Source organism: Anopheles gambiae, chromosome 2, assembly GCF_943734735.2.
Source record: "Anopheles gambiae chromosome 2, idAnoGambNW_F1_1, whole genome shotgun sequence".
Classification (NCBI taxonomy): domain Eukaryota; kingdom Metazoa; phylum Arthropoda; class Insecta; order Diptera; family Culicidae; genus Anopheles; species Anopheles gambiae.
The window spans coordinates 81,130,916-81,155,615 of NC_064601.1; the positions used below are offsets into that span (position 1 = coordinate 81,130,916).

A 24,700-nucleotide genomic window follows, 5' to 3' on the forward strand; every position below is an offset into this window, starting at 1 on the left:
GTTTCACCTTTGATATCGTATTCCAACCACTCCTTGATTCTAAGCTTTTGTGTAGCAAAGAAAAAAAAATAATATAGAACATATTTTCAATGCCATAAGGCTTAGTAGCAGATCCAATTGAACCTTCACTTTGCGTTAAACTTCATTCGCTTGGCTCAGACTGCGGAGTATGCTGCAGATTAAGCACCGTGGAATGGGTCATCTCATCGTGCGACACCGGTTGAGTAATGGCACGGGGGAATTCCCCAGTACCAATGCCGAACAGCACATTCGTTAGCAGGAAAATGAAATTTCCCTCCAACTGCAAGGTGGAACATTTAATCTGATTAGAGACAAACATAAAATGGTTTCTCGGCATCGTTTCATGCGTGGTATGGCAGAGCTTTTAGACGACGAAGCAGTTTTAGGGACGTAAGGGAAAAGCAGCTTTAGGTATTGTTTTCTTTTGTGAGAATGCGCGTATGATGAAGTTGGAAAGCTTGGTAGCTGTTTTTTGTACGCCTAAAATCATGTCGATTTTGTTGCGAGCAATGAAGTTTAAGTTTCTATTATTTCAATCATTTGTGAAAATATTGAGTCTGGAAGTCACCAAAAGGATTAAGGAACACCTGATTATGTTTTCAATTGTCCCGTCTCATGTGTTGCCATGGCGTTTATTTAGATCACTAGAATTTTAAACCCGGCCGAAAGCACATCTGCCAATCGGATGAAAATTACACGTATAAATTTGAATCGACGATTCGTAAGTATGAATTTGGCACGCAACTTTCAAACACGTACGGAACAATCCGCAACTTGCGGTTGTGGACGAGCAGGGAAAGAAGCGGAAAGCGGAAATGAGGACAAATGACAACCATCAAGAAATATAGCCGCTGTGTGAGCCCGTTGGATCGGCCGTACCCGTACAATCATCGCGCAAGGACAGAAGGGAGAGAGCCGAAACTCACGTAGCATATGCAACATACCACTGGCAAGTATTACGTAGAGGTAGCGTGGCCATAATACATCAAACTGGATTAGAACCGCAGACTCGTAATGAAATACTAAAGCCAGCTTGTTGTTGGTGGGCTGCTTCCGCCGTGCGTGTGCTGAGAGCGGAATGGCCTAGCCGGAAGCTGTATCGATGCTAGGGAAGAGACACGGTGCTAAAAGCATTGTGTGGGTGCAGTACCACTGATTCGATTTGTATTGTGTGCCGGTTTTGTGCATATTGGTGTGCAGAGTAGGTTTGATACGGGCTCGTTGAATGCGCGGGCGCGTGTGTGGGCTCAGGTGTTGCATGCAAAGTGACGTGCAAATCCGTGCCGAATTGCTTTTTACAGCACCAACAGTATAGTGCCGGGTACAGTGTAGTTGTGTTGTTGGGGGATGGTGCACTGAATTCCTAATGGGTGTTTGGTTTTATGTCTCGTGTGTAATTAATTAAATATTTACCAGGGAACGGAAAGTAAAAACAAACGTCGATGAGGTACTTTGGCTACCATTTTTTAAATATTGTGTACAGTTTTTTTTATTAAAATGTAAATCAGCAACGTGTATACCTTTACACAATTAAATAATAATGAACAAAGCATTAAAAAAGAACTCAATACTGGAGGCGCCTAGTCGCTTATAAAAAAGGTAAAGGCGTTTAGTACATTGATGCACCACGTGGAGACGCCTGGTCACTAGTAAAATCAATGGAGGTGCCCCAGTTATGGTAGTGTTCAAACCATTTCAAAAACCTAGTGAACGTTAAAAACAAAATTGGATTTAATGGTTTGTTATACAACTTATAGTAAGATTAAACACAAATATTGATAGCTGAATCCTGCATTGATATTAGCACTTTAACACTTTAAGCGCCGTGTCATATGAATTCGCATGGTGGCTTTGCTCACCGTTCAGCATTGTCTCTGGCGCCCAGTAATTCTCTTGAGAAAGAATAAGGTACGAAAAAGAGAACGAGAACGACATGTGTTACGCCGCATATAGCAATGAAACAAATGAATGATAACAGTCGCACGAGAAAATGTCGCTCTTTCCGCTATCTTGCCATGCGCTACATGCTCACTCGTAAAACTGTGACGTCAGACCAGCTGTCAAAGTATTAAATGCAAATACTGCAGAACTAGTTAACATCATTTGTAGTAGTTGTTAATTATTATTAACGGTCGATTCGCTGGCACAGTGTTATTTCTTGTGATTCCCGAAAGAGGGCGACACAGACAGTGTTTAGTGTGGTCAACGACAACCACTGATCGGGTTGAGCATTCTCGAAGGATCCCGATCTAGGCTAAGCGAAAGAGGCAAGCTCACTATTTCGTCAAATCCAATGATAAGTGACGGTTTTTTAGCGTCTCTAAAGAAAAAAATTAATTATAAGACAGCTTAAAAAATGCTTGTATTTACTTAAATAATAATTACCAACGAGTGAAAGAAAGAGTCCTGTTGCAGTGTGAAACAGTAGTTACAAGGGAATGTTTGGAAGGAATACAACATGGCAATTATTTCTGAACAGACAAATAAATATGAATATTATAAGCCAACCACATTCAAAATGTTTGTGAAACTTTGCTCGTGAACTTTAACTTGTAATTCGTTGACAGGTTCGTCAAATGTTTATGCTCATAAGAGATTCACAACATGATCAATAAAAATGAAATGCATCATATAATTTAAAATGCATAGCCTTGTTGGCAACATGTATGTTACGTGGCTCACTGTCGGGAATGGATGTAATAGTGGTGAAGGTGGGGATCCCGAAGCAATGTCAAACTAACTATATTGCGTCGTCTTTTTTTAGTAAATAAACGACTCAGAGCAGTATAAATGGCGATTCTATGAACAAAATCGGTCTCTATAGCATTGGCCAGGAAATGAATGAAACTAACGCCATGCTGGCAAACTTGTTTACAGACCAATGCACCGTACAATTTTGTGTGGTACTGTGAATAAAACAACAGTTATGTGATGATTCGACACAATAATGCTGCAGATGGTAACTGTGCTTTTCAGAACGGAAATAGAATCGTACCACTCTGAGCGGTGTTCAGCTTGTGACTTGTAGAAATCATGACACAGTAATACATATTCTGAATTTGATGACTATAGATGGGAGGAAATTGTCATTTAGAGCTGACTTTTTGTTGTAAACGGATTGAGTTGATTGAAATAGGAGAGTGAAAATTTTAATTACACAAAAGGTCAATCGTTTTCTTGTTTGACACGTGTACCAATGTGTGCTGTTGCATGTTAGATATAACAGATACATAATTGTGTGATGATTCTTAATTCGTTGATATGTACACAAACGTAGGAAACAATATTTGTGATACAATATCTGTGTTAGATATAGAAAATTCTTAAGTTTATGATGATTATTATCTCGTTTATATGTACACCAACATACCAAAACAATTTCTGCAAAATAAGGAATAAAGGGAGTAAAAATGTAAAGTTATATTTGTGACAGGGATGAAGAAGTGCAAATTATAGCAAAAGCATAAGCAGCCAATACAGAAGCAGTATAGCATACGTTTGGAGCAAAGCGATAGGATCGACAATTAAAAACTGTATCGTTTAGAAGATATTGTAGTGGAACGTGTTAATCATTCGCATTCATCACCGGCAAAGACAGGATGCATCGCAAGTATCAATAAAGGCAATCCGTAAACCGAGGTCGGTAGCAAAGTACTCTACAACAAGATCATTATCGATTCCCGGGCAGATAAACAAAACGCTTTAAAGAACAATGAACAATTGTTTTAATGTTTGAGTATTTTAGAGGAACTAATCAGTTGAGGGATGAAACGGTAGATCATATGACGGATGATATTAATGCTGAAGTATATATAAGTATATATATTTGCAATAGTGTCGTCATAGGCCGATTTTGAGGCTTATCTGTCTATTTTTGTGTTGCATAGATGAAAGCAAACATGAAGCTATTGGTCGACTTTTGTTAATCGTTGTGCTATTTCATGGGCTTGTAGAAAGGTTTACAAACATTAAAGAAAAGGAAGATAGATCCTAGACAACAAACAGCGCAACATCGAAACATCGATAAAGGTAAGATGGTTCGCACAACGATGCTTTTTGGAAGGTAGTTAGGGTCAGCACAAAAATCTGTGGCGATCAGCACTCTTTCATTTTAGCACAAAAAGCGTGGGTACAAGATTAAAGTATTCGTTATTTTTACAAGACAATAATAGTTAGGCAGTTTGATGCACTGCACTACAAACAAACTGATAAACATTTATAAGGATTTTTTTACTATTGGGGAAAACACAGACAATGCTGGTATGATTATACAAGCTGCGAGAAGGCATCCTACATTTACAATAATTTATCTATTGGCAACACAGGCAAACAGACCTATACAGAACGGAGCATATAGCCACGTGCAATCCTTTGCTCACAGTTGTAAGAAGAGGAGGATAGAGATAGAGAAAGACAGATCGTTAAAATGTTAGAGTTAGATTAGATTACCTAATTACATACGGATCAATATAAATGGTGAAGAATACTCAACAGGAAAGTAGGTAGATGTCTACAAGAGTTGATTAGTTTTATGGTTATTGATAAACAATCAGAATATTCAGCCTGCACGATTGGGGATGCAAATTTAGTTTAATTTCAGCCGCCAAAGCTGCTATTGCTTTATGTATGACTTATCTGTGTTTGAAACTTTAAGCTTACATGTTTTCGAATTGGACCATCCTCAGTGACTGAACGTTTCTGTTTATTTCATTGTTTCCTAGTACTTATAGCGGAAAGGGCGAATAGAGGCGGGGAACTTTGTAACAATACTTTTAGTAAGCCTTACGTTTAGCTATTTCTCAGTTTCGTTCGTTGGTGTTTTACTATAAAACTATAAATCTATTCGTGACTTCATCATGGACATATTGATCGGAATTGAACTCAGGCAGACTACCGCAAACGAAACAAAACAAAAGTAGGGATTGTTGATTACCGCCCATTACAATAATTTAATACAGTTTCCGTGGTAATAATGCTTATCACTAGCCAATTAGAGCCTTGCTGCTGTGAATGATAGTAACAGCTTATCTATATATTTATTAATTGTACAAATACACATACGTACAACACATACACACGCGCCCACATACACGCTCGAACACTCCGAAACAGACACGCAAGCATACACGCACCAAAATATACACAAATAGGACACAAGTCACAAAACAGAAGTAACATACAGTCAACACCCACCAGTCTTATCGTTAACCATTTGTTTATGGTGAGTTTACCAGCACCCTTCGTTTGGCCGGTGATTTGTCGCAGCGGCTTACCAACTGGCCAAGAGTGGTCGTTGTCTTACGATGCGGTGTACTCGTGTGTACTCCAGAATAGTACTTACATGGCTGGTAAGTGTAATGTGTTATTGGAGGCGCTAGTAATTATTGATAACGCTCGCTTCTATTGAGTTTTGTGCGTTTCACTCTTTTTACTCCCAAAATTTAAATTAAAGTTAGTACATTCACAACGCTCCCAAATAAATGTTTGTTTAAAATAGGGTCTTTCAATGCGTGTGTAATATCTGCCCGGGAGAATAATGACGATGTTGTTAATGAGTGGTTGACTTTGTTGTTTTTCTTTTTTAAATTTCCGTTTTTTCCGGGAGTGTCGCTTGGTCGAAACCGCAATGTTATTGTTATATGCAAAAATTACCTTTTTTCGGCGGTTGATCCATTATGCATCGATTGATCGTGCATGATTACTTGTTCGTATTTGGCGCAATTTTTTACTTATTTTAAAATAATATTGCATTGTTTTTTTATCATTTGAGCTACGAGTTATTCTAAATTTTGCATTCTACATGTTGTGCCTCGAGATTATTGCCTTTTTGCCAGAGGGTCTGGGGTTTATTTTCGTGTTATTGTATTCGTTTAATTGGGGTACTTTTCTGCTTAATGTGCTTTGAAATGTTTTGTTACGGATTGTTACGAACAAAATATAGTTTGATTGGATTGTAAGTATTAGAGAAAAAAAAAACATTACAAAAATGTGCAAATGCATTGAATGTGTGAAAAGGAGAACGTAATCGATGTGAAATCGAGCCAATATAGAAAATCCAATTGATAAAAAAGAACAGTGAGTTCATTTTTGGAAAACAATCAGATAAATTGAAAAAGCAGTTCATTTGAAGCAATGAAGTTGAGTTAAAGTGTTTCTGGAACAGCAATAAAACTTTATGACGCACGATAAAAAGGAATAACAGTAACATAGAGAATTAAAATGGTGGAATGAGAATGATGAAAAAATATCAACACGAAACAAGACAAAAAAGGATGATAATGGACATGCTGATAATGAGGAAATGGAAACCATGAAAAGATGGCAAAATAGATATGGGAAATCATGTGCGTGATGCTCAACACATAGAAATGAAGGAATTAAATGAACAGCGTATGGACACGTGATCGAGACACGGTGATCATTTGCGGGTTTAGTATGAGTGGCTTGTGTGTGTGTGTTTTTTGTTGTTGTTGTTGTTGTAGTAAAAATGTGTGAAAGTATTGATGCATGAGCTTGTGCCGGTGTTGGTGGTTGTGCAGACGTGAGTCGGGAGGTGTTTGCAGTGTGATCGTGTGTCTTAACGACTAAACGTTATATTTAGTGACGGACACTTTCGTACATAATTATTTCGAGTCTGACTACTAGAATTTCCATTGAAAAGAGACTGTTGAACCGGACTTGCGGCACCGGAGCCACCATAACCAGTCAGTTGTCTTACCATGCCGGAACCGAGCTGTTGAAGCAGACCGGAACCGGAACCGAGCGGTCCGGACGAGAGCACGGTCGAGGTACGACGGCTCCTGATCGATTGCATGCTCGACGACAGTAGGAACGGAACACTGCTCGAAGTGTTCGGCATCGAGCCTCCCTGGATTGTGGATAAACGTTGCGCGTCCGTGTGCGGTTTGAGCGGTGTACCGTTGTCCCGTTGCGTGTCGTCCGGTGCGAGAGAGACGCGGTGCAGACGGGTGGAATAAAAAAAAATGGAAGAAAAACAGTAAACAGGAATGGGGAAAAGAGAAGAGAAAAGCGAAATGCAATTATTGGTTGTCAGTTTCGGTTCGTTCGATTGTTTCTTCCACGCCGCCCTCGTCACGGGTCATTTGCGTCGTGTCCCGTCAGGGTGAGTGTGTGTGTGTGCATGTCAGCTGTCCCTGTCCATCTTTCAGGGATGGCCAATTGTGCACACCTTTTTTTTCTTTGCCCGGTGGGTGGTAAAAACTGTCATCGGCAGGCGCGTGTTTTATTGCTCGATTGTACAACGTGGGTTGTGATGAGTTTGCTGCAACTAACTGGCAAGGGTAGGGGCATCTTTCACACTAACGTTATCGCTAGCGACCAATGGATGAGGCTAACGTCCAGAGCACAATGTCTCAGTAAAGCGAAGGCGTTAAGATTTAATGGATTTGACGGTGTGCTCAAAATGTAATACAGTTCGTTCAGAACTGTACGACAGCGGTCTCTAGATTCTTCAAAGTTGTACAGTATGTTGACAGTGTAATTTATAGTTTTCTTTGCTGCTGCATCATATCTTGAACAACACATTGCGGCAAAGATAAATTGTTGTAGAATTTTGTCGATATGTGTAACAACTCTTGCATATTTTAAGAATATTGCAATTAAGTAAAGCGGCTTTCATAGCCGTTTTTATGAAAAAAATATATAAAAATCGTCTTTGGTGGCATTTTAGGTGGCATTGTATATAGTAGCGTTAGACTACTCATGAAACTAATGTGTGCCTTTGATGCTTTTCAAATGATTTTTGTTTATTATTAATTATATTTTCAAAACTTAATTGGATTACTTATAGACAAATTACCTTTTTTGGTACTTATACGACCGACGCGATTATGCCGGTCTTTACAGACTTCCTAGACTTATTGTACCACTTTACTGGATGGAAACAAAACGAGTTGAACCCATACAGCCTCGTAAGATACGGAGATGCTATCCATAAGGCAATATGTTGAATCATTGAACTTTTGTGTTTACGTGTATGCTGTTACAGCGAAAAACCTGATTTACGTACACATTTCACAAACATTGGTTTCTATCAATGATTTTACACTTGAGCGTATTTTGCCTACAACAGTACAATAATTGATAGATCAGTGAGTTTTATTAATATTATTTTTCACACACGTATCGATGGCAGTTATTTTACTCTTCACAACTATACTTCGGGGTGGCTAGTCACGCACCCTGACGGGACGGAAAACGGTTTTGATAATTTCATATATATTTTTTAAATTTAAAATTTAGTGCCAATATATGTGCCAATCAACTTTAGTGTCGTATGGTAGTGGTGGAAGAGAGAATACTAATAGCCAGGAATGAAAAGTAGCTCAATGAAAATAACAAGCAACGTACCTTGTCAGAATGGAATGATTTTAAATAAAATATACATTACATACACACATTGCAAATGAATGTAAAAAAGAACAACAAAAGGCAATCCCGTCGGAAGTTGCGCACCTAGGGCAAGATGTTAAAAGCACAGATAATTGGTCGTGCACAAGTAAAACAGGATGCGCTTTACGGCCAATAACGGACAACAATTGTAGTATTGGAGGTAGCGGCAAGACGTCAAAGCAGGATAGCTTGGAGTGAAAATAATAAAAATAAAACTTCACAACGTCACCTGCTTCCTGACAGGAACAGGAACGATCACACGGGTAACTACATTAAAGCTTCTCATCACGTTCACGCGCACTTACTCGCTGCGAATGCGGTTCGTCTTTTGTGTGCACATGCTGATGTGGGAGGGGGATGGGTTATGGTAATAGAAATGGATTGTGGGCACGGGATTAGAAATGGACGAATGGCGCTCAAGGATCAGACAATGGTGCTAGACGTGGGCAACAAAAGCAAAAAGGAACAACCAAGCCATACCACGGCGGCACCGCACGGCAGGAACGAATGCTGTTTGTTTGCGTAAGGAAATCTGCCAAACATCTTGAAGCAAATGCAAACTTTCAGGGTGCGCAGGCACAAATCGAGCTGGCAGCACACACGACACGGAAGGGAGGGGTTTCAGGTGAACGTACAACTTTCAGCACTGCGTCAGGAGTGGAAGTCTTGCAAAAACTGTTATTCCCTGCTCGGTTTGCTCCAGCGCACCCGAGCTTCATTCGACCGTAAGCTTGTCCGGGCGGAACAATGGAAAAGTAAAGTGAGTAGCTAGTTGAAAGCATACTCCCGCCGCTCGCCTGTGCAAAGGGATGTAATAGTTTTTTGAAGAAAAGTGATTTCCGGCGGAAAGGATAAAAATAAAACAAACATGGCAGAGATGGTAGGATGCATTTGGCTAAGCAAAACTTTTCAACGCCAAGACAAGCAACTGACGTACGGACGGAGTGCTTCATGTTTGCAGAGAAGTAAAGTTACTTCCGGTTGCAAATACAAACAAAGAAAATATGATTCGTTAGGTTGTCGGCAATCGTTGCCGTCTGTGAGGCTAAGTTATGATATGCCCACATCTAACCTATCCGCTGGGATTGGGAAAACGTATGGAAAGATCTTGTGCACCAAAAATCAGGTGCGGGTTTGGTTACTTTAGGAAGGTTGGTTTAGGATAGGATAGAAACCTCAAAATTCGTTCTACTTAAACAGGAATGTTGAACTTGCAAGGATGCAGTTTTGGTTTCGATCGCGCTACAATCCGGTGCGCAGGAAAGCTACGAACGCGGGACTGTAGAAAGCTAGCCCGGAGACAGCGCTACGCTAGGATAATCGGCTCGGAAGAGGTAGGAAGAAAACACGTAAAACAAGAATTACAGATAGATAGTACTCACGATCATGCTCCGTGCAAGCTAAAGAGTCAAACGGGAAGAAAAGCGTATATTTGTTTCTGCTCATTTTTCGTAGTTCAATTCGATGCGAAACGATTCGAGAGATACGGAAGGAGTATTCGACTAGCCCGCGTAGTTCAGCTTTATGCGCCTAGTGCAGGGACAGTGACTGATGATGGTGCCAGTGTGTTTGCGTGCCCTCAACGCACTCGCGCTTGTTTTCTGATTGATTGTTTTCTGTGTAAGTGTGTTTGCCGTACGATGCTGAAAGTGGAACACTATTGCTCGTAGGCAGCCACGGTGAAAGCCTTTGATTGGTAGAGGTGCTTTTAAAGCTTTTTGATGCCACTAGAAAAATTGCTTCTAGTAGTTTTCTTTATGTTGGTAAGTTTAATACGACATTGTTTATCTATAAATTGAAGGTTATAAATAGGATTCTGTACTCTTAATTCCAATGGTTTCGTTAAATAGCTGAGAATTTTTACATTCAAATGAAATTTTTTCCAACAATATCTTGCTCAAAAGTATGAAAATAATTGAAAAAATCTTTTAATTTTGAATGTTTATGAAAGCATCTTATATTGTTGGCATTTTATTTGGAAAATATTGAACATTTGAAGTAAACTGAATTATGAAACAGAAACGAATAAACGCAAGCAAACGTAATATTCTCAAACGTAATATGCAATATGCATTCTCTTTCATAGCCCAATATTACCAATAAATGTGAAATCAGTTGCATTTGTACAAGAAACAGTATAACAAACGCCTCAATTCAAATCTTGAAAACGTAACCACAACTAAAGCTTACAACTGCAGCGAATTAACCAAAACGTATAATAAAAACATTGCTACAAATGCAAAAGCAATAAATGCAACAAGAGGACGTCACGGAACAATAACTCGAGACAATACAAAACAAATGTTTAAAGGAAAAAACAACAAGTATGTCGAACAAAAAGCAAACATTAACAAAGGAGGAAATACTTTTTTGTACAAATGTCGACAAAGGCTTAAAAGAGAAGAGAGTGAAAGAGAGATAGACCGAGAGAAGCAGTCGAATGGCTTAAGTCGAAGTATAAAGTCGATCAACAGGAATCGGATTGTGAAAGTAAACTCAAATATGCTGATTGAACGAACGATGCAACTGGAGAAACACAAACACAAAATCGTAGCATGGATTTGTTAATTGAATATGCCAACATTGCCGCTTCATATAGAAAAAATATCAACAAGAATGTCGTCCTTTATAGTGAAAATGAAAAAAATAAGATAATCGACTTCATAATTTCGAAATAATTACAAAAAATATATATATATATTTCGACATACGTTTTGCTTTATAAATAGAATATTATTGACTTGATAGTAACTCCAATAATTCATTATTTATAGCTTGTGATGTAGTTTTATCTACAAAAAATGCATGTATATCAATTTTCCACACAATGTCAACACAATTTTAACAACAGCACATGTGTGCTACAATGTTAGCAGTGAACTGAAATAGAAGTTTTTTAGTTTTTTTTTAATTCCACATTCCATTTTAGTGCTGCCGCACCAATGCCACAAAGGCGAAACTCTCTCGTGCCATAGAGGAACGAAAAACAAAAGCTTCCCGGAAGCCAACCTGGATCGTTATCGACGGGACAAAAGTGAACGGTGAAGCTAACTCAGCGCAGGATAACGCAACGAAATGGCATAGCAAAAAAAAAAGTGAATGCCATGTAGAAAAAGCTAACATTTTCCCGGCCAAATGTCAACAGGTGCCGTCGGTTCAACAGGTTAGGTGTTAGAAGCAGCTTCATACACCTTTGCGGAATGTTTGCAAAAAGTGCAGCCCATGCAGGCGTGCACAAAACACACAAAAAGTACAAAAGTGAGAAATGCCATGAAAGAAGCAGCTGCAAAAAGGTAGTTTTTTTGTGTGTGTGTGGCGTAATAAACGCTATCTAGCGTGACGATGATGCACTCCAGTAGATAGAGTGGTGGGTAGTCCTTTTGTTTTGTTTGTTTTTTTGTTCTATCCGAGGACCAGTTTTCATGCACAAAGCAACGATAGGGAAATGGATTTTTTCTTTGTTATCATGGGTTCGTCGGGACAGAAATAAAAAAAATGGGCAGCCGACTCTACTCATCTAATCAATCAATCGGTCGGGATGGGCTGAGCGAAAGATAGACGTTAAAAGCCAGGGATATCGTGGGATAATTGCTGACACGTAACACTTGACTCTGATAAGGATGGGAAAAAAGCAGGAACAAGCACAATATTCTTTCGATAAGCATTGCTGGATGGTGGAGCAAAAGGAAGAATAAAACAAAACTGGTTCAATTTTTGTGGTGGGAGTTTTTGTTGTAGTTGGTTGTTGTCTTTGTATTCAGAAGCGTCTTGCGTCGAACGTCACAGGAAACGTAAGAGAGCACTTCAATCGACACATCAATTTTGGACGTTCACAAAAAACAGACACACAGACATGAAAAAGAAAAAAACAACAGGCAGCAAGCACGGACAAAAGGACACGTGAGAGCAGAGATAGCGTCACAGAAGGTTTTGGACGAGACTTGGGAACAGTGACAGTAATAATGCATCAACTGTAACGAACGAGAAGTAGACACAACAGTGTAGTTAGAAGCAATGGACGCGTTCGTTGCAGGGTTTGGGAACGTTAACAATTGAAAAAAACAGAACAAACACAACCAACGGCCCTTTACGAGCTTAACAGGCGAGACAAGACACACGAAAAAAACGCCACACACACATAAAAGTGCAGGAACAAACGACCACATACGCTTTGTTGCGAATGGAGGTGTGCCGTGATCAAACATGCCCTCAAGCAATCCGGGCTTAATTGACGATTGTTTGGCACCAGGGGAGCTCAAGCAAGTGCCCCACAGGTGCCCCAGCACACCACAACACATACACAAACGTGCCAAATCAAAGACAAGAATCAGACACGGTAATCAACACGGTGTGGGACACTAAGGTGTCCAGACAGACGGACACATCGGTGCTGGCTCCGAAACAACCAAATAACAGCGTTCGGGAAATTTTCAATTACCACTCGTGTTTTCTCCATTGAACTTACGACGTAAGCGGATGAGGAAGGCACAGAAAGGCTTGAACCGGAGCCCCCTCGAGCGCTGAAAGCCTGCTTTAGTGGATGCAAAGTGGGTAGGACGTCGATGCAGCGTTACCCCAGTACCGCGGAACCCCGACGACGACCACGACGGAAACAAAGAAAGGAAACATAGGGACAGATCGCCGGGGCGTAGTGTGAAACAGAACAGGATGTTGTTATGTGGCAAATAGAAGAGAAGAAACAGAAATGGAAACATTACGTTAGTTTGTGCTGCGAACGGTGGACGGCCGGGTCCCCATCATGATGGGAAATTCTATCGATTCCCACATGCCGCTGCCACCTGTTTGAAGCAAGTGGCGTAATTTGCAACGTCATAATGCCTAACGAAGGATGTGTGTGTGTGCGTGTGTATGTAGGCATTTGAGTGTGATCGGGCAAACCATAATGAGTCCTTTGTGATCAGAAGCAAGCAGCACGCGTTCGATTGATTACATGATGGGCAAGGATTGTTTGGAAACTCATTAGCCAAATATCAAGCGGAAGGCAGCCTTCAGTGTATAGTGGTACACATGCTCTTGAATGTGTACCTTTTATTAATAAAGTGAAGACGAAGGGAGAATGGTTATAGAATTAATTACATTATTGAGGCAATTTCAATTACAGTTACAGTTGTGGAGGTACCGAAGTGAATGTTGAGACATTTCATCGCTTTCGATTAGTTGAACACTGACTTTGAATGGTCTGTTGTAGCTTTTTTAGACAAGATATACTAAGGTTGTACCAATTTGCCTTCAAGCAGCTTTAAAACAAATCATGTACATTACAAAAAAAGCCTGACAGGACAAGTATAAATAAAAGCGTATGAGGGCATGAGGGAGTCCGTGACAGTTTGTCGTCTGATTATATCAACAGACAGTTGACATATGTACGGATCAGATGCTGTAAAGCTGTGTGCGATGACTTTTGATAGTGGTGGAAATTAAATGTAATTAGTTCTCCATTCGTGTGTATGTCTGTGACAGTGGTTCTAATTGTCCTGTGGGAGGAAGACAACTGATTTTGAATGTATTTCTGATACTGGGTTTTAAAATGTCGATACTGTTTCAATATTTCCACTGTGATGATAATTTAGCAAGACTGATTTGTGTACACCAAAATGATACGGATGCAAGATGGAAGATAAACAGCAACGTAAGATATGTGTGTTTGTTTGTGAAGGAGAGCTAGGAAGATTACGTATGATAGCAACCAGAAAGAGAGATAAAGAGAGAAAGAGCAAAAAGGACAGAAAGATAGAAACTAGGCACTAGGCATTATAGCTGGCAATACGTGTTACACTAGTGCAGCTTGCACTGCTCGGGCTATTCAATGCTACGTTTGTTGGCCTTTTTGCAATGTTGTTTTTTTGTTATGTTATCCCCACTCTCTACTACGGCATCAAGGACTACAAACACATACACGCACGCAAGTACGCACAAATGCTACAGCAAGGTGTAGAGCTTGCAGTCCATCCCTTTGCTACTTACAGTCGGTGGTGACAGATTGATGTTGGAGCCTCGTCGTTCCTGCGGACCAATGCTCGAGTGTCGTCGTATCGGTAGCCCTCCGCCCGGGGTTCCACCTAAAAGCGAAGGAGAAGAAATAAGAGCACACAGAGCAAAGCAATTGGTCAGCTGCCATTTGGTGTGTACGGGGTACAAACTGCACAGCTTATGTCTTAAGCTTGCATTATCCTTTAAGTGAGCTCCGGTTAAAGTTCGCACACCAGGCGCTGCTGTGCGAACAAGGTACCAGTGTGTTGGAACCGAGCTTGCGGTTTTCATGTGTCGGGATGGCTAACTCAAACATCAACACTTTCAGCTAGACACTGAAAGCGGTTGCGGTAATCGGTGAATCACTCGAAGGCAACTGTCGTGCTGCACAGAGCACGGAGCTTTAGTAATTTATTGGTTGCTATGCGTTGTAATTTGTGCAATTATTCAATGGATTATGGTGAGACGTGCTTATATCTATCGGTACTTTTCGCAGACCGTCGTCGTCGGAGTACTGTATGCTACACTAGCAAACTAACCGGACCGAGAATGCAGTGTATTAACAATTAATATTTAACATCAAGGAAATAGATTAAGCATGTGATAGTGACCAAAAAATGTGTGACTATCATCATGCTACATGCTACATGTTTGACAAATACGCCATAGCAGTTATCTCGACGGTATAAACTGCGATTTGGTAAGTAAAACAGGATGGTAAAACATGAAAATTTCAAAATCTTATCTTTTGTATATGTTTTCAAGACAATTTACTACTTCTTACAGAAAAGCTCTGGAGAAGCTTATCGAAATAATTAGATTTTAATGTTTTTCTTCTGATTAGATGCGATATGTATAACAAGCCAGGGGTTGGTCGACAAAACAAAGGATGATTACAATCAGTAATAGAAAAAGGTTGTAAAAAATGACTCTCCTAACAAAACGGCACGCTATCTCGCTGGTGCGTGTGAGTACTCACCCGGAGACGAAGCACAAGATGGCGCGATGCGTATTTTCGGCGTCATGAGCGTGTTGTCGGACAGGCGGCGGTTCGGGAATGCGTTCACCACCCGGAGGAAGTTACTGTCCGGCGAGGACGGCGAGCCGCCGAACCACCAGCTACCTAGAGCACCCGATCCTGTTAGAAATGGGGTTACGACACACACACAACTATAGCATGCACACGTTTAGACATTCCAATACCTCTTCGGGTACCTGTCGAGTTCTTCCGTGCCATATCCTCGGCGCTCGACGTTTTGCGCTGGTCGATGCGTAGGTTCGGTATGTTAAACTGCTGCGCGTTCATGTTGTCCGAGGAGAACTGGTGCCGCAGCGGCCGGTGCCGATCCGGCGAGGGGAGCGATAGATTGTCCAGCTTCAATTTGTTACGTTGTTGTCTATCTATTTGGTCCAGCATTTCCTGAAGCACCTGCGAACGCAATCCCCCGCCCAGCCCCCAAAACACGAACAAAGCAAAGAGCGTTTGCATTAAAACTTCTTCACGCACGCGGAAGCTGGGCTGCAGCTGGGCGATAGTATGTACACACATACATGCACGCACGCACGCAAACGCGCTCGCTACCATACCTCGAGAAGTATCATAAACTGTTCCAGATTTAACGACGGATTCACTGTCTGCGGTAGCAGCGTAGGCATCACCTTGGTCGCCATGATGTTAACCGTTAAGCCATACTTTTTGTCGCACAGCATGATCCGATAGATGTCTGCGATGGGTGGTGAACGATAGCGAGAGAGAGAGAGAAAGAGAGAGAAACACAGAAAGAGAGGATTGAAGAGAGTGAGACAACATAAGGCTGCAAAGCTTTGCAGAACCGAGCGCAGCACAACTCGTTGTCCGGTTGCGATGGAAAGAAAATGCCATGAATAATTTTACGCCATCCGTGTTATACTTTATGCATGGGCCGTAACAAACACGCCACGGAACGGCGGTCCAGAGGTGTGGGGTACGTTTGCTCGCTGTTCAATTTGCTTTATTAGTGTATCAACTGGTTTATGACATGATTTCCAGCTCATTAAATTACATTTACTAACATCAGGATTGATGGAGGGGGGTGTGGTGCGTATGCGAAGAGTATTTTATGCGAAACATGTCAGCCGCTCGGGGAAGGGCAGTTGAGTTCGTTAGGAAGTTTTTTGTTGTTGTATCGGGTGTACCGAGTGTTCGGCTATGCTGTTAGAGCATTTAGATGGACAACGGCTGAAAGTTTGCCGTAGTTTTTCAATGTAAAACAAGATGAAGCAAATTGCTTTGAACTCGCTTTGGGTATGCTAATTATTCGCTACCAAATTAAGAGGAATTGTTAGTGCCACATTAGCATGAAAATTGAGCTGGTAGTCAATGAGAACAATAGAACCATTGTTTGGTGGCACAGATGATTATTATTCTCGAATGTAATAGTTCATAATGAGCCTTTAAAAGATTTTCCTTGTTAAACAATTAATGAAACCTCCAATTCGGTGTTAAATACAGCAACCTTTGATATGCTGTGAAATAAATTATTGATTTAATTACAGGTCCATTCTATTTCGTCAGTATACAGTACATGTCCATCAATTCCAGATTCGTGAAATTTTGAGAAGATTGCAACTTTACGGACGACACTATAAATTGTCAGAGAATCTTTCATTATAAAACCCTTTTTGACGTTTCTTCTACATTCCCGCTATGCATTTATATATAAAAAAAGATAAGAACTCCAAACATTTGTTTGAGTTATACAATAAATTATCGAATAATTTAAAAAAAACATAAACCAATAATTGGCATTTTCACAAAACAAACAACAAACAATCTTATAAACAAACAACTTCAAGGGCATACAAATGGTCGGGAATTGTTTAACCCATACTCCATGTAGTTGACACCAGTCCAATTTGAATTGCGATCTAGCAACAAATAAGGCTTCGGTCAATATTACACCCATTACATTGCATTCTCCAGGTGCACAATATTCTCTCTTCTCCTGTGAACGCAACGCACTTCACCCACTCAGACTGGTAAAAATAAACTTTTCCGAATCGCAGTACCACACACCGCTGCCGGCTGTTGCTAGGTGAGTGTAGGATGCACCAGCAGTGGTGAAGCGGCCTACTACACCTTCAGGACTATTTTCGTTGACGTTCTGCTAGGTTGCTTCCGATGTGCGTTGGTAGCTCATGTCAGCCAACCGACCAGCATTGCGCATGTAGGTGGAAAGGATATTTTTATATTTAAATTTTAGATCATATCACTCCAAGTGATGATCGTGATATTAGACACCCTTCTATTCTATTCATGGTAATAAAGAAGGAACATTTGTGATTCAATATAGTGTCATCATTGTTTTGTCAAATACAAAAGGATAATTTAAACAATTGCTGCACACGATGTTAAGAATGCTTGAATCCAGTCAGTTGCATAAAAAAATACCCAAAATAATCGATTCAAATATTTTCGCAAAAGTATTTTAAATGGTAATACAAGGTACAATGAAAATATCTCATATTAATAATATTTTTCATCTCGAGGAGCCAGGGCGACCAGGAACCAACCAGACTGTATTGCCGTAAGCAGTATTTCGTTATTCGCAAATATTTGTATAGCAAAGGAGAAGAGTGCAAAACAAGACGAAACATATTTCTCGGACCTACATACTCGCCCATGTGTCGAGTATGACCTAAGCCTTGGAGCTATTTTTCAACAAGTTGATGATATTGTGCCTTGACTTGTACGGGCTGAAAAATTGTGCACCATTAATAATGAAGGCAAGGTGTGTTAAATTCTGAAAAACTCCCTGGAGTACAGCAACTTAATAATTTTGTCTGTTTTAAAAGTGTGTGTGTATGTGTATGTGTCTGCATGTTTCTCTGCTCTAGGCGAACCGGGTTTCATTCGTTCGCAGACATTTTGCTGATGTTGCCGTTGAGTATACGTACAAACAGAGCGCATCATTGCCACACTCACTCTCTCTCACACATACACATACACATACACACACATTATGCATCATGGTTAACGAATGAGATGAGTGGAACATAACCAGGACATTGCAAGAACGATGAGTCCCCGAGATGAAGTAACCCCCGTTCAAATACTTTGCACCCGGCTACTACGTAGCTACATCCATCGTTCAAAGGCTTATTGAACCCTTTGCAATGGTTTGGAGTGTAACCGAAAGTCGGTCATGCCGATTGGCAAGCGCAAGCCCCAAGTTCAATTGCAACAAGTAAAACCCCCACGAGTTTGCAACCATTTTGCAAAATGCTGTCATCTACCTGCAAGTAAAGCCGTTACGGTTCTCGTACTGAGGGCGAGACTGTCCTCGGGACACAGAGCAAGCACGGTTGGGTAGCATACTTACTGACGACGCGCACCACAATATCCGGATCGGTGAGTCGCACCTCGAGCAGCAGCGGCAGCACCTCATCGATTATCTGTCACAGAGAAGAGATGACAGTCGAACGATGAGCTTTCCCGGGTTTGGTCTAACCTCCTTCCTCCCCATCTTCAACCCAACTGTACAGCGGACAACTCACCTGAGACTTATCCAGCTTATCCAGCGTACGTTCGACGCACTGCAGCACGTTGCCCATGATTTTCAGATCGCTTTGGTTCTTTTCGAACACCGACTTCAGCTTCGGCAACACCAGCTTCTTGATCGTGATGTCGTCCAGGTAGTCGTACACGTTCGTAACCGCTACCAGGGCGGCACTCTGTGAACGGGAAGCACAAAGCACCGCATCGTCGGGTGAGTGAGGCGGTGAAAACTGAGGGAAATTAATTTATCACAGCTTGCAGCCCGGTTCTGCCCGGACCTTCCCCCAGGAGGGTTCGGGTTTCAGCAAAGCGTTGAACTGAAGGCGGGAGCTTTCAAGAAGTTTTCGTTCGGTGTCGGATGATGGTTTTTTCCTCTTCATTTTTCCATTCATCCAATCGCGTTCAGGATAATTGACATTGGGACGGCGAGGATGCACACACTTTCTCGGGTAGCTAGCAGAAGCGTTTCCTCGAATCGGGGAGAAAGTTAATCTGCACCAGCAGGCGCTGGCACGGGCGGATGGCGTATAGTGAGACTTTACACGGGATTTGATCTTGATAGGGCTGTGATGGATTCGATTGGACATGCCTCTGGAGGTCATCGATTCCATCAGCGAGCAATGCGATGATGGTGCAAAGTTTGCTGGAAGCGTACCTCTAGAGGGTGGGGTGCATTATGAAATGCAGATGTAAAATAGTGCAAACTGGACAGAAATGGGGATTATGTTGGTAAATGGATAGAATATGCTTTCGGTGCGAGTTGAGTGAAATTTCAATAGACAAGATTACAGAAACCCAACAGGAGATTGAGTTGAACTGGAAAATGAGTTCTTCTCTGCAATTCTCTGGAATGAATGCGAATTTCAATTTTCTAGAAGGAGGAGTTTTGATAACACTCCATTGAGGATGCATTAATAACATGTAACAAGGAGGAATTAATACTGCACGCAGACACAAGGAAAAACACTTTAGATTGTCGAGTTCAATCATACAACTCCAAAACAAGCGGGAAGTGGCAAATCTTAAACCGAGATTTTAATTGCCCTGAAACAGCACTCTATTCTGCCTTCCACACAACCGCATGGAATAGTGGTAGTTCATTTTCGTCCCAGATTACCACTGGATAAAGGGGTCGAGTATAATGTAATTGAATTGCTGCCATGATAGGGCTGTCTTCACAACGTACCTTCATCTTACAAGCTGCAAAACCCAACCGTGCTAATAGCACCTGACACCTACCCGCAAGCCATGCCCGACAAAGTCGTGCAGCCGAGCATCCGTTGCTCGCCACTCACCTGCACCTGTATCGTTGTGCTTTCCAGCGCGTTGAACAGGAGGGGTAAAACTTCTGTCCGTATATCATCCCGTGGTGTTTTCTCTAGAATAATGTGTAAGTTCTCTAATAATGCTACGGTTGCTTGTATAGATTTTGGAGCTACAAAAACAGTCCTGCCGAAGAAATGGGAAAGAGAATACAAGCGGTCGGTGGAATGAAAGTGAAAAGCACAATGTGTGAGCACAAACCACACGGGGTGTGGTGGGGGATCGAGGATGTGTGAAAGCTGTTAAGATCTAGCATGTAAAGTATATACTCGATGCTGACACAATACACTTTCACCAGATGAACGTGTAGGGTAGCGGTAGGGGGGCAGTGTTTGGAGGGAGCAGGGAGAACGCATTACATGGAAAAGGGATGCTTGAGTACACAATGGGCTAACAGTAAGGTAGGACGGTTCTTACTTAAAGGTAGGTAAAATGATTGCTTCATATTCCGAGTTTGAAGATTCTTGGACCAGGGTGAGGGCGGGCTGCAAGACGGCGGCCAGCACTTCATCAGCACGCATTTCCTGCTGCAGATTAGGCCAGATATGTTGCCACCAGAGTTTCTGTGGAAGAAAACAGCATGGAAGAGTGTTAGAGAGAGAGAGAGAGAGAGAGAGAGAGAGAGAGAGAGAGAGAGAGAGAGAAAGAGAGAGAGAGGGAGAGAAAGCCAGAGATAAAGTCAGGAAAGAGAGAGAGAGAGAGAGAGAGAGAGAGAGAGAGAGAGAGAGAGAGAGAGAAAGCGTGGAATAAGCTTGCAGGTAACGAGTTGTGAATCACACAAAACCGCTCGATCAGACCGAAGATGGTTATGACAGATCAATTGAACAGTCATTTGTAGTTTATCTGTTTCAACACGGGCAACACACTTAAGGAAAGCTAACAATTTCCTATGAGGAAGTATTCCGGGGCATGATGCCATCTGTATCAATGATAACGCTATGCAAAGAGCTGAAGAAATTACTGAGCGAACTGTAAGGTCGTAATAAATTAATTTAAATTTCCACTTTAATTATATTATAAATTATAATTGTGTTGGTAAAGCGTTGTACATCTCTTCTTCAACGCATTAAACTTCTTCTTCTTTTTCTTTGGCTCAACAACCGTTGTCGGTCAAGGCCTGCCTGTACCACTTGTGGGCTTGGCTTTCAGTGACTAATTTCCCCCCATAGCAGGATAGTCAGTCCTACGTATGGCGGCACGGTCCATTTGGGGATCGAACCCATGACGCATTAAACTATCAACGACATTTGTGATTCATTTACAGTACATGTTTTAAGCATTTATATATTTCAGTAACAAATAATTTAGTTTATATACAGGTAAGAAGCTTCCTAACCTATTTTTGTATCTAAAACATTTGCAATATAATGTTTCATTTCATATATTTGTGTTTGTGCAAAATTATCATAATATTGTTCAAAATGTACCTCATTTCCAACAAAGGGTTTTGACGCTGAGGTTAAATTGCTTCTTAAATCGACAGATAATACAAATATTTTACGAGGAATACTCTACAGATTGACACATTGATTTGGTAGTCTCAAAAATACATTTCGAAGCGAGCTATTTTAGTTTGGTTTAGTTTAGTTTAGTTTATTAATCGATGGACTATGAAGCCCTCTCGAGTCAAAATTTGTTTACAATACACATTAGATAACGAACAGAACATTTATATATATAGTTATTTTGGTTAACGCATTCCGAACACTTAAAAGTGAAGTCAGTTCCGTTATCGTCATTCCAGGCTCGTAAATATCGTCAGCTGAATTTAGTAGACGGCTAATACAAAGAAGGGGGTTGCGAGAGCCAAATCTTGTTCGGGTTTCAGCGACTGCCAGCATTGGTCGGCGACGGAGTATTTAATTGTTAGATTGTCATTTTTTCTTTAATAAATTTCAACTCATCGTTGAGATAGGTTGATTTGGAGAATAGTGTTAATAATAGTGTTTTGTAAAAAAGGTATTATAGTAGTGTAAAGTATGAAATAGACGTTTGCAAATAAAAAATTGAATTCCTTAAAACTTTCAAAATGATAAAACTGTCTCTAGAAAAGAATTTTTTTTAATGTCGCATTGCGAAACAAAACGTTCAGTGTTTTAGCTGAATATTAATGCAGAACAAAATTCTAAAAAAAAAAAATCAATTGTACTAAAATACTTGAATCACTAAAATTTTAACGGAACATACTTTAAAGCAAATTGAAATGCTTTAAGATCGTATTAAGCAATGGCCTGACTGTAAGGCTTATGATATTAATTTTGATTATTTTAAAAAGTGAATGTAACTATTATTATATTATTTTTTGTATTGATTTGGAGCTGTCAACCTATCGTTGCCGGTACATTTTTCATTTATGTTTTCACTTTTTTCATCGCAGACCATGCTGATATATCCGTATGAGTCCGCCGTACGCATTAATGTGGTGCAAAGTGGTAAATTTACGACGTTGTAGAATCGCAAATTAAACGAGTAACAAAAGGGCCCGTCGAAAGTGATGCTTGATTTATAGGGCACCAGCACGATAAACTGATTACTGTGCTTATGCTGTTTTCCTGCACCAAAACGTTACCGTTTCGTGGGTGTTGAGATGTAAAAAAACACGAAGAAAACACTTCCACTTCTCGCTCTCTCTCTCTCTCTCTCTCTCTCTCTCTCTCTCTCTCTCTCGCGTGCGATGGTGAACGTTTGGTGCTTGAGCGACGTTTGCCCTTGCCAGGAAATAAATGGGAATATCAGCGAAACGATACTGAATTCAATGCAGTCACCTTTAACGGACAGACGATGTGCGAAAGTCGGACGATCAAATCTAATTTGCACTTTTACATTGTTAACACCGTCTGGATTGGTGGGGATCGCTTACCGGTGGAGCGATTGCTACATCGCGAACCATTCGCAGAAAACCAAACCTCAACCCGGCAAAACACTTGATGCTTTGGCGTTGTCTGCTAGCCTGGATCGAATGGTAAGCTAAGCTAAAAAGAGTGCAACAGGTTGATGGCAACACGGGAAAGATGAGCCACGAGTTGTTTCGTATCCGTCACAATCATCGACATCGATCCGGACATCGACAGCACAACCGCCTGAACTCTGGCTCGGGCTATCTTCGATTGCATCGATTGGGGTTGATTGATTTTTGAAAGCCGGGTTCGGTTCGGGAACCATGTTTTTGCATCAAGTCAATTTCTCTCGAGCGGGCGAATGAGCAGTGATAGGTTTTTGAAGCAGTGGTAAAATGGCTTCTGATGATGGTCCAGCCACATTCTACACAAATCGTTTTGTAACTAGGAAGGAAAGAGGCCTTGAGAGGGCAAGCTACACGAACCCTTATTAACCAGCGACGCAAATGAACTGGAAAAAGAGAACGGAGCTGTTTACATCCGTGATTGGTGTGCCGGCTGTGAGCAAACAGCCCTGGAAACCGCATAAAAGATCGATCAACCCGTAAGGCTTGCCGGTTTTAGAAACAACAGCCCAGGCAAAGTGGACGTTAAATTGAATGTGGCCCTTTTATGTGGGTAAGTTGTTTGGGAATTGCTGGTGGCTGTTGTACTACAAGGCTCTTCAATTTGCAAGTGCCGATGTACGATTGCTGTTTCTTGCAGTGCTTCATTTGCCATACGATGATTAATGTTGTTTCTGTTTGTTTGGGTTTTGTTTACACGATTAATTGAACATGCACCGGTTTTATTAATGTTGTGATTGTTCATTACTAAAATAAAAGTGCTATTCTTTATCATGGAAAAGATTTGTGCAAATTATGATGATAAACCATGAGTAGTTGCTGACGCTCCTGGAGTAAGGCAAGACCACATAGCTGTTGTAGTATATAGTGTGTAAGTACGCAATAGAAATTTAGATATCTGTCATGTAACCATTTTATCATTCAACGATAAAATAACAAAGAAACTTTTATTTTATACGATGTTATGACACGATGTCGCTCAGAAATCACTCCAACACGAGTGGCAATTTTCAGAAAAAGTATAAACGCATAAGAACTCGTTAAAACTTATTTCAGAAAACTAATCTTGTCTGCAATATTTGGCACTAAAAACCAGATTGATTTGTATAATGCAAAGTAATAAACTCTTGTCGCGAAATGTAGAAATAGGTTAATGTGGCAAACACCTTGAACTTTGAAGAAAAAAAATATAAAAGTAAAATGCAAGCAGACTGCATATATTTTATTTCAGAAAATAAAACATATGAGAGCTGAGCATGAAACCCTTTGGGCAAACAATAAAAATCGAGAAGTGTTAAGTTTGCTAATTTAACTTAAGAAAAACTAATGGCGATGATGATGCTCATTCGAAAAAACGCAAATACAATATTTCGCAAACAAGAACTAGGGTCTGTTTTAAACACATATCTAAAACAATATTTCAAACCTTAAAAGTAACATAATCCATTTGAGTT

At 40.7% G+C, this 24,700-nt stretch overlaps 1 protein-coding gene across 13 annotated transcripts in view; it reads right to left on the reverse strand.

Moving 5' to 3' along the window:
* Positions 1–24,700, reverse strand: part of LOC1274912 (SCY1-like protein 2) — a 110,622-nt gene that overhangs the window by 14,286 nt on the left and 71,636 nt on the right. For 5 of the 13 annotated variants that reach the window (XR_009764848.1, XR_009764849.1, XM_061644957.1 and 2 more), the window contains exons 10-19: positions 20,702–20,847; positions 20,257–20,410; positions 18,961–19,137; positions 18,786–18,858; positions 16,012–16,148; positions 15,640–15,853; positions 15,404–15,562; positions 14,419–14,513; positions 12,872–12,964; positions 6,740–6,889 (exon numbers count right to left, since the gene is read on the reverse strand). Coding sequence is in view for 10 of the 13 variants with exons in the window: in XM_061644957.1 (XP_061500941.1) it covers positions 6,740–6,889; positions 12,872–12,964; positions 14,419–14,513; positions 15,404–15,562; positions 15,640–15,853; positions 16,012–16,148; positions 18,786–18,858; positions 18,961–19,137; positions 20,257–20,410; positions 20,702–20,847 (1,398 nt within the window). In the remaining 3 variants the exon portion in view is untranslated. Of the gene's footprint in view, positions 1–6,640; positions 6,890–9,815; positions 9,834–12,871; positions 12,965–14,418; positions 14,514–15,403; positions 15,563–15,627; positions 15,854–16,011; positions 16,149–18,785; positions 18,859–18,960; positions 19,138–20,256; positions 20,411–20,701; positions 20,848–24,700 lie in introns of all 13 variants that reach the window. The other 8 variants (XR_009764847.1, XM_061644953.1, XM_061644951.1 and 5 more) reach the window with 6 other exon arrangements.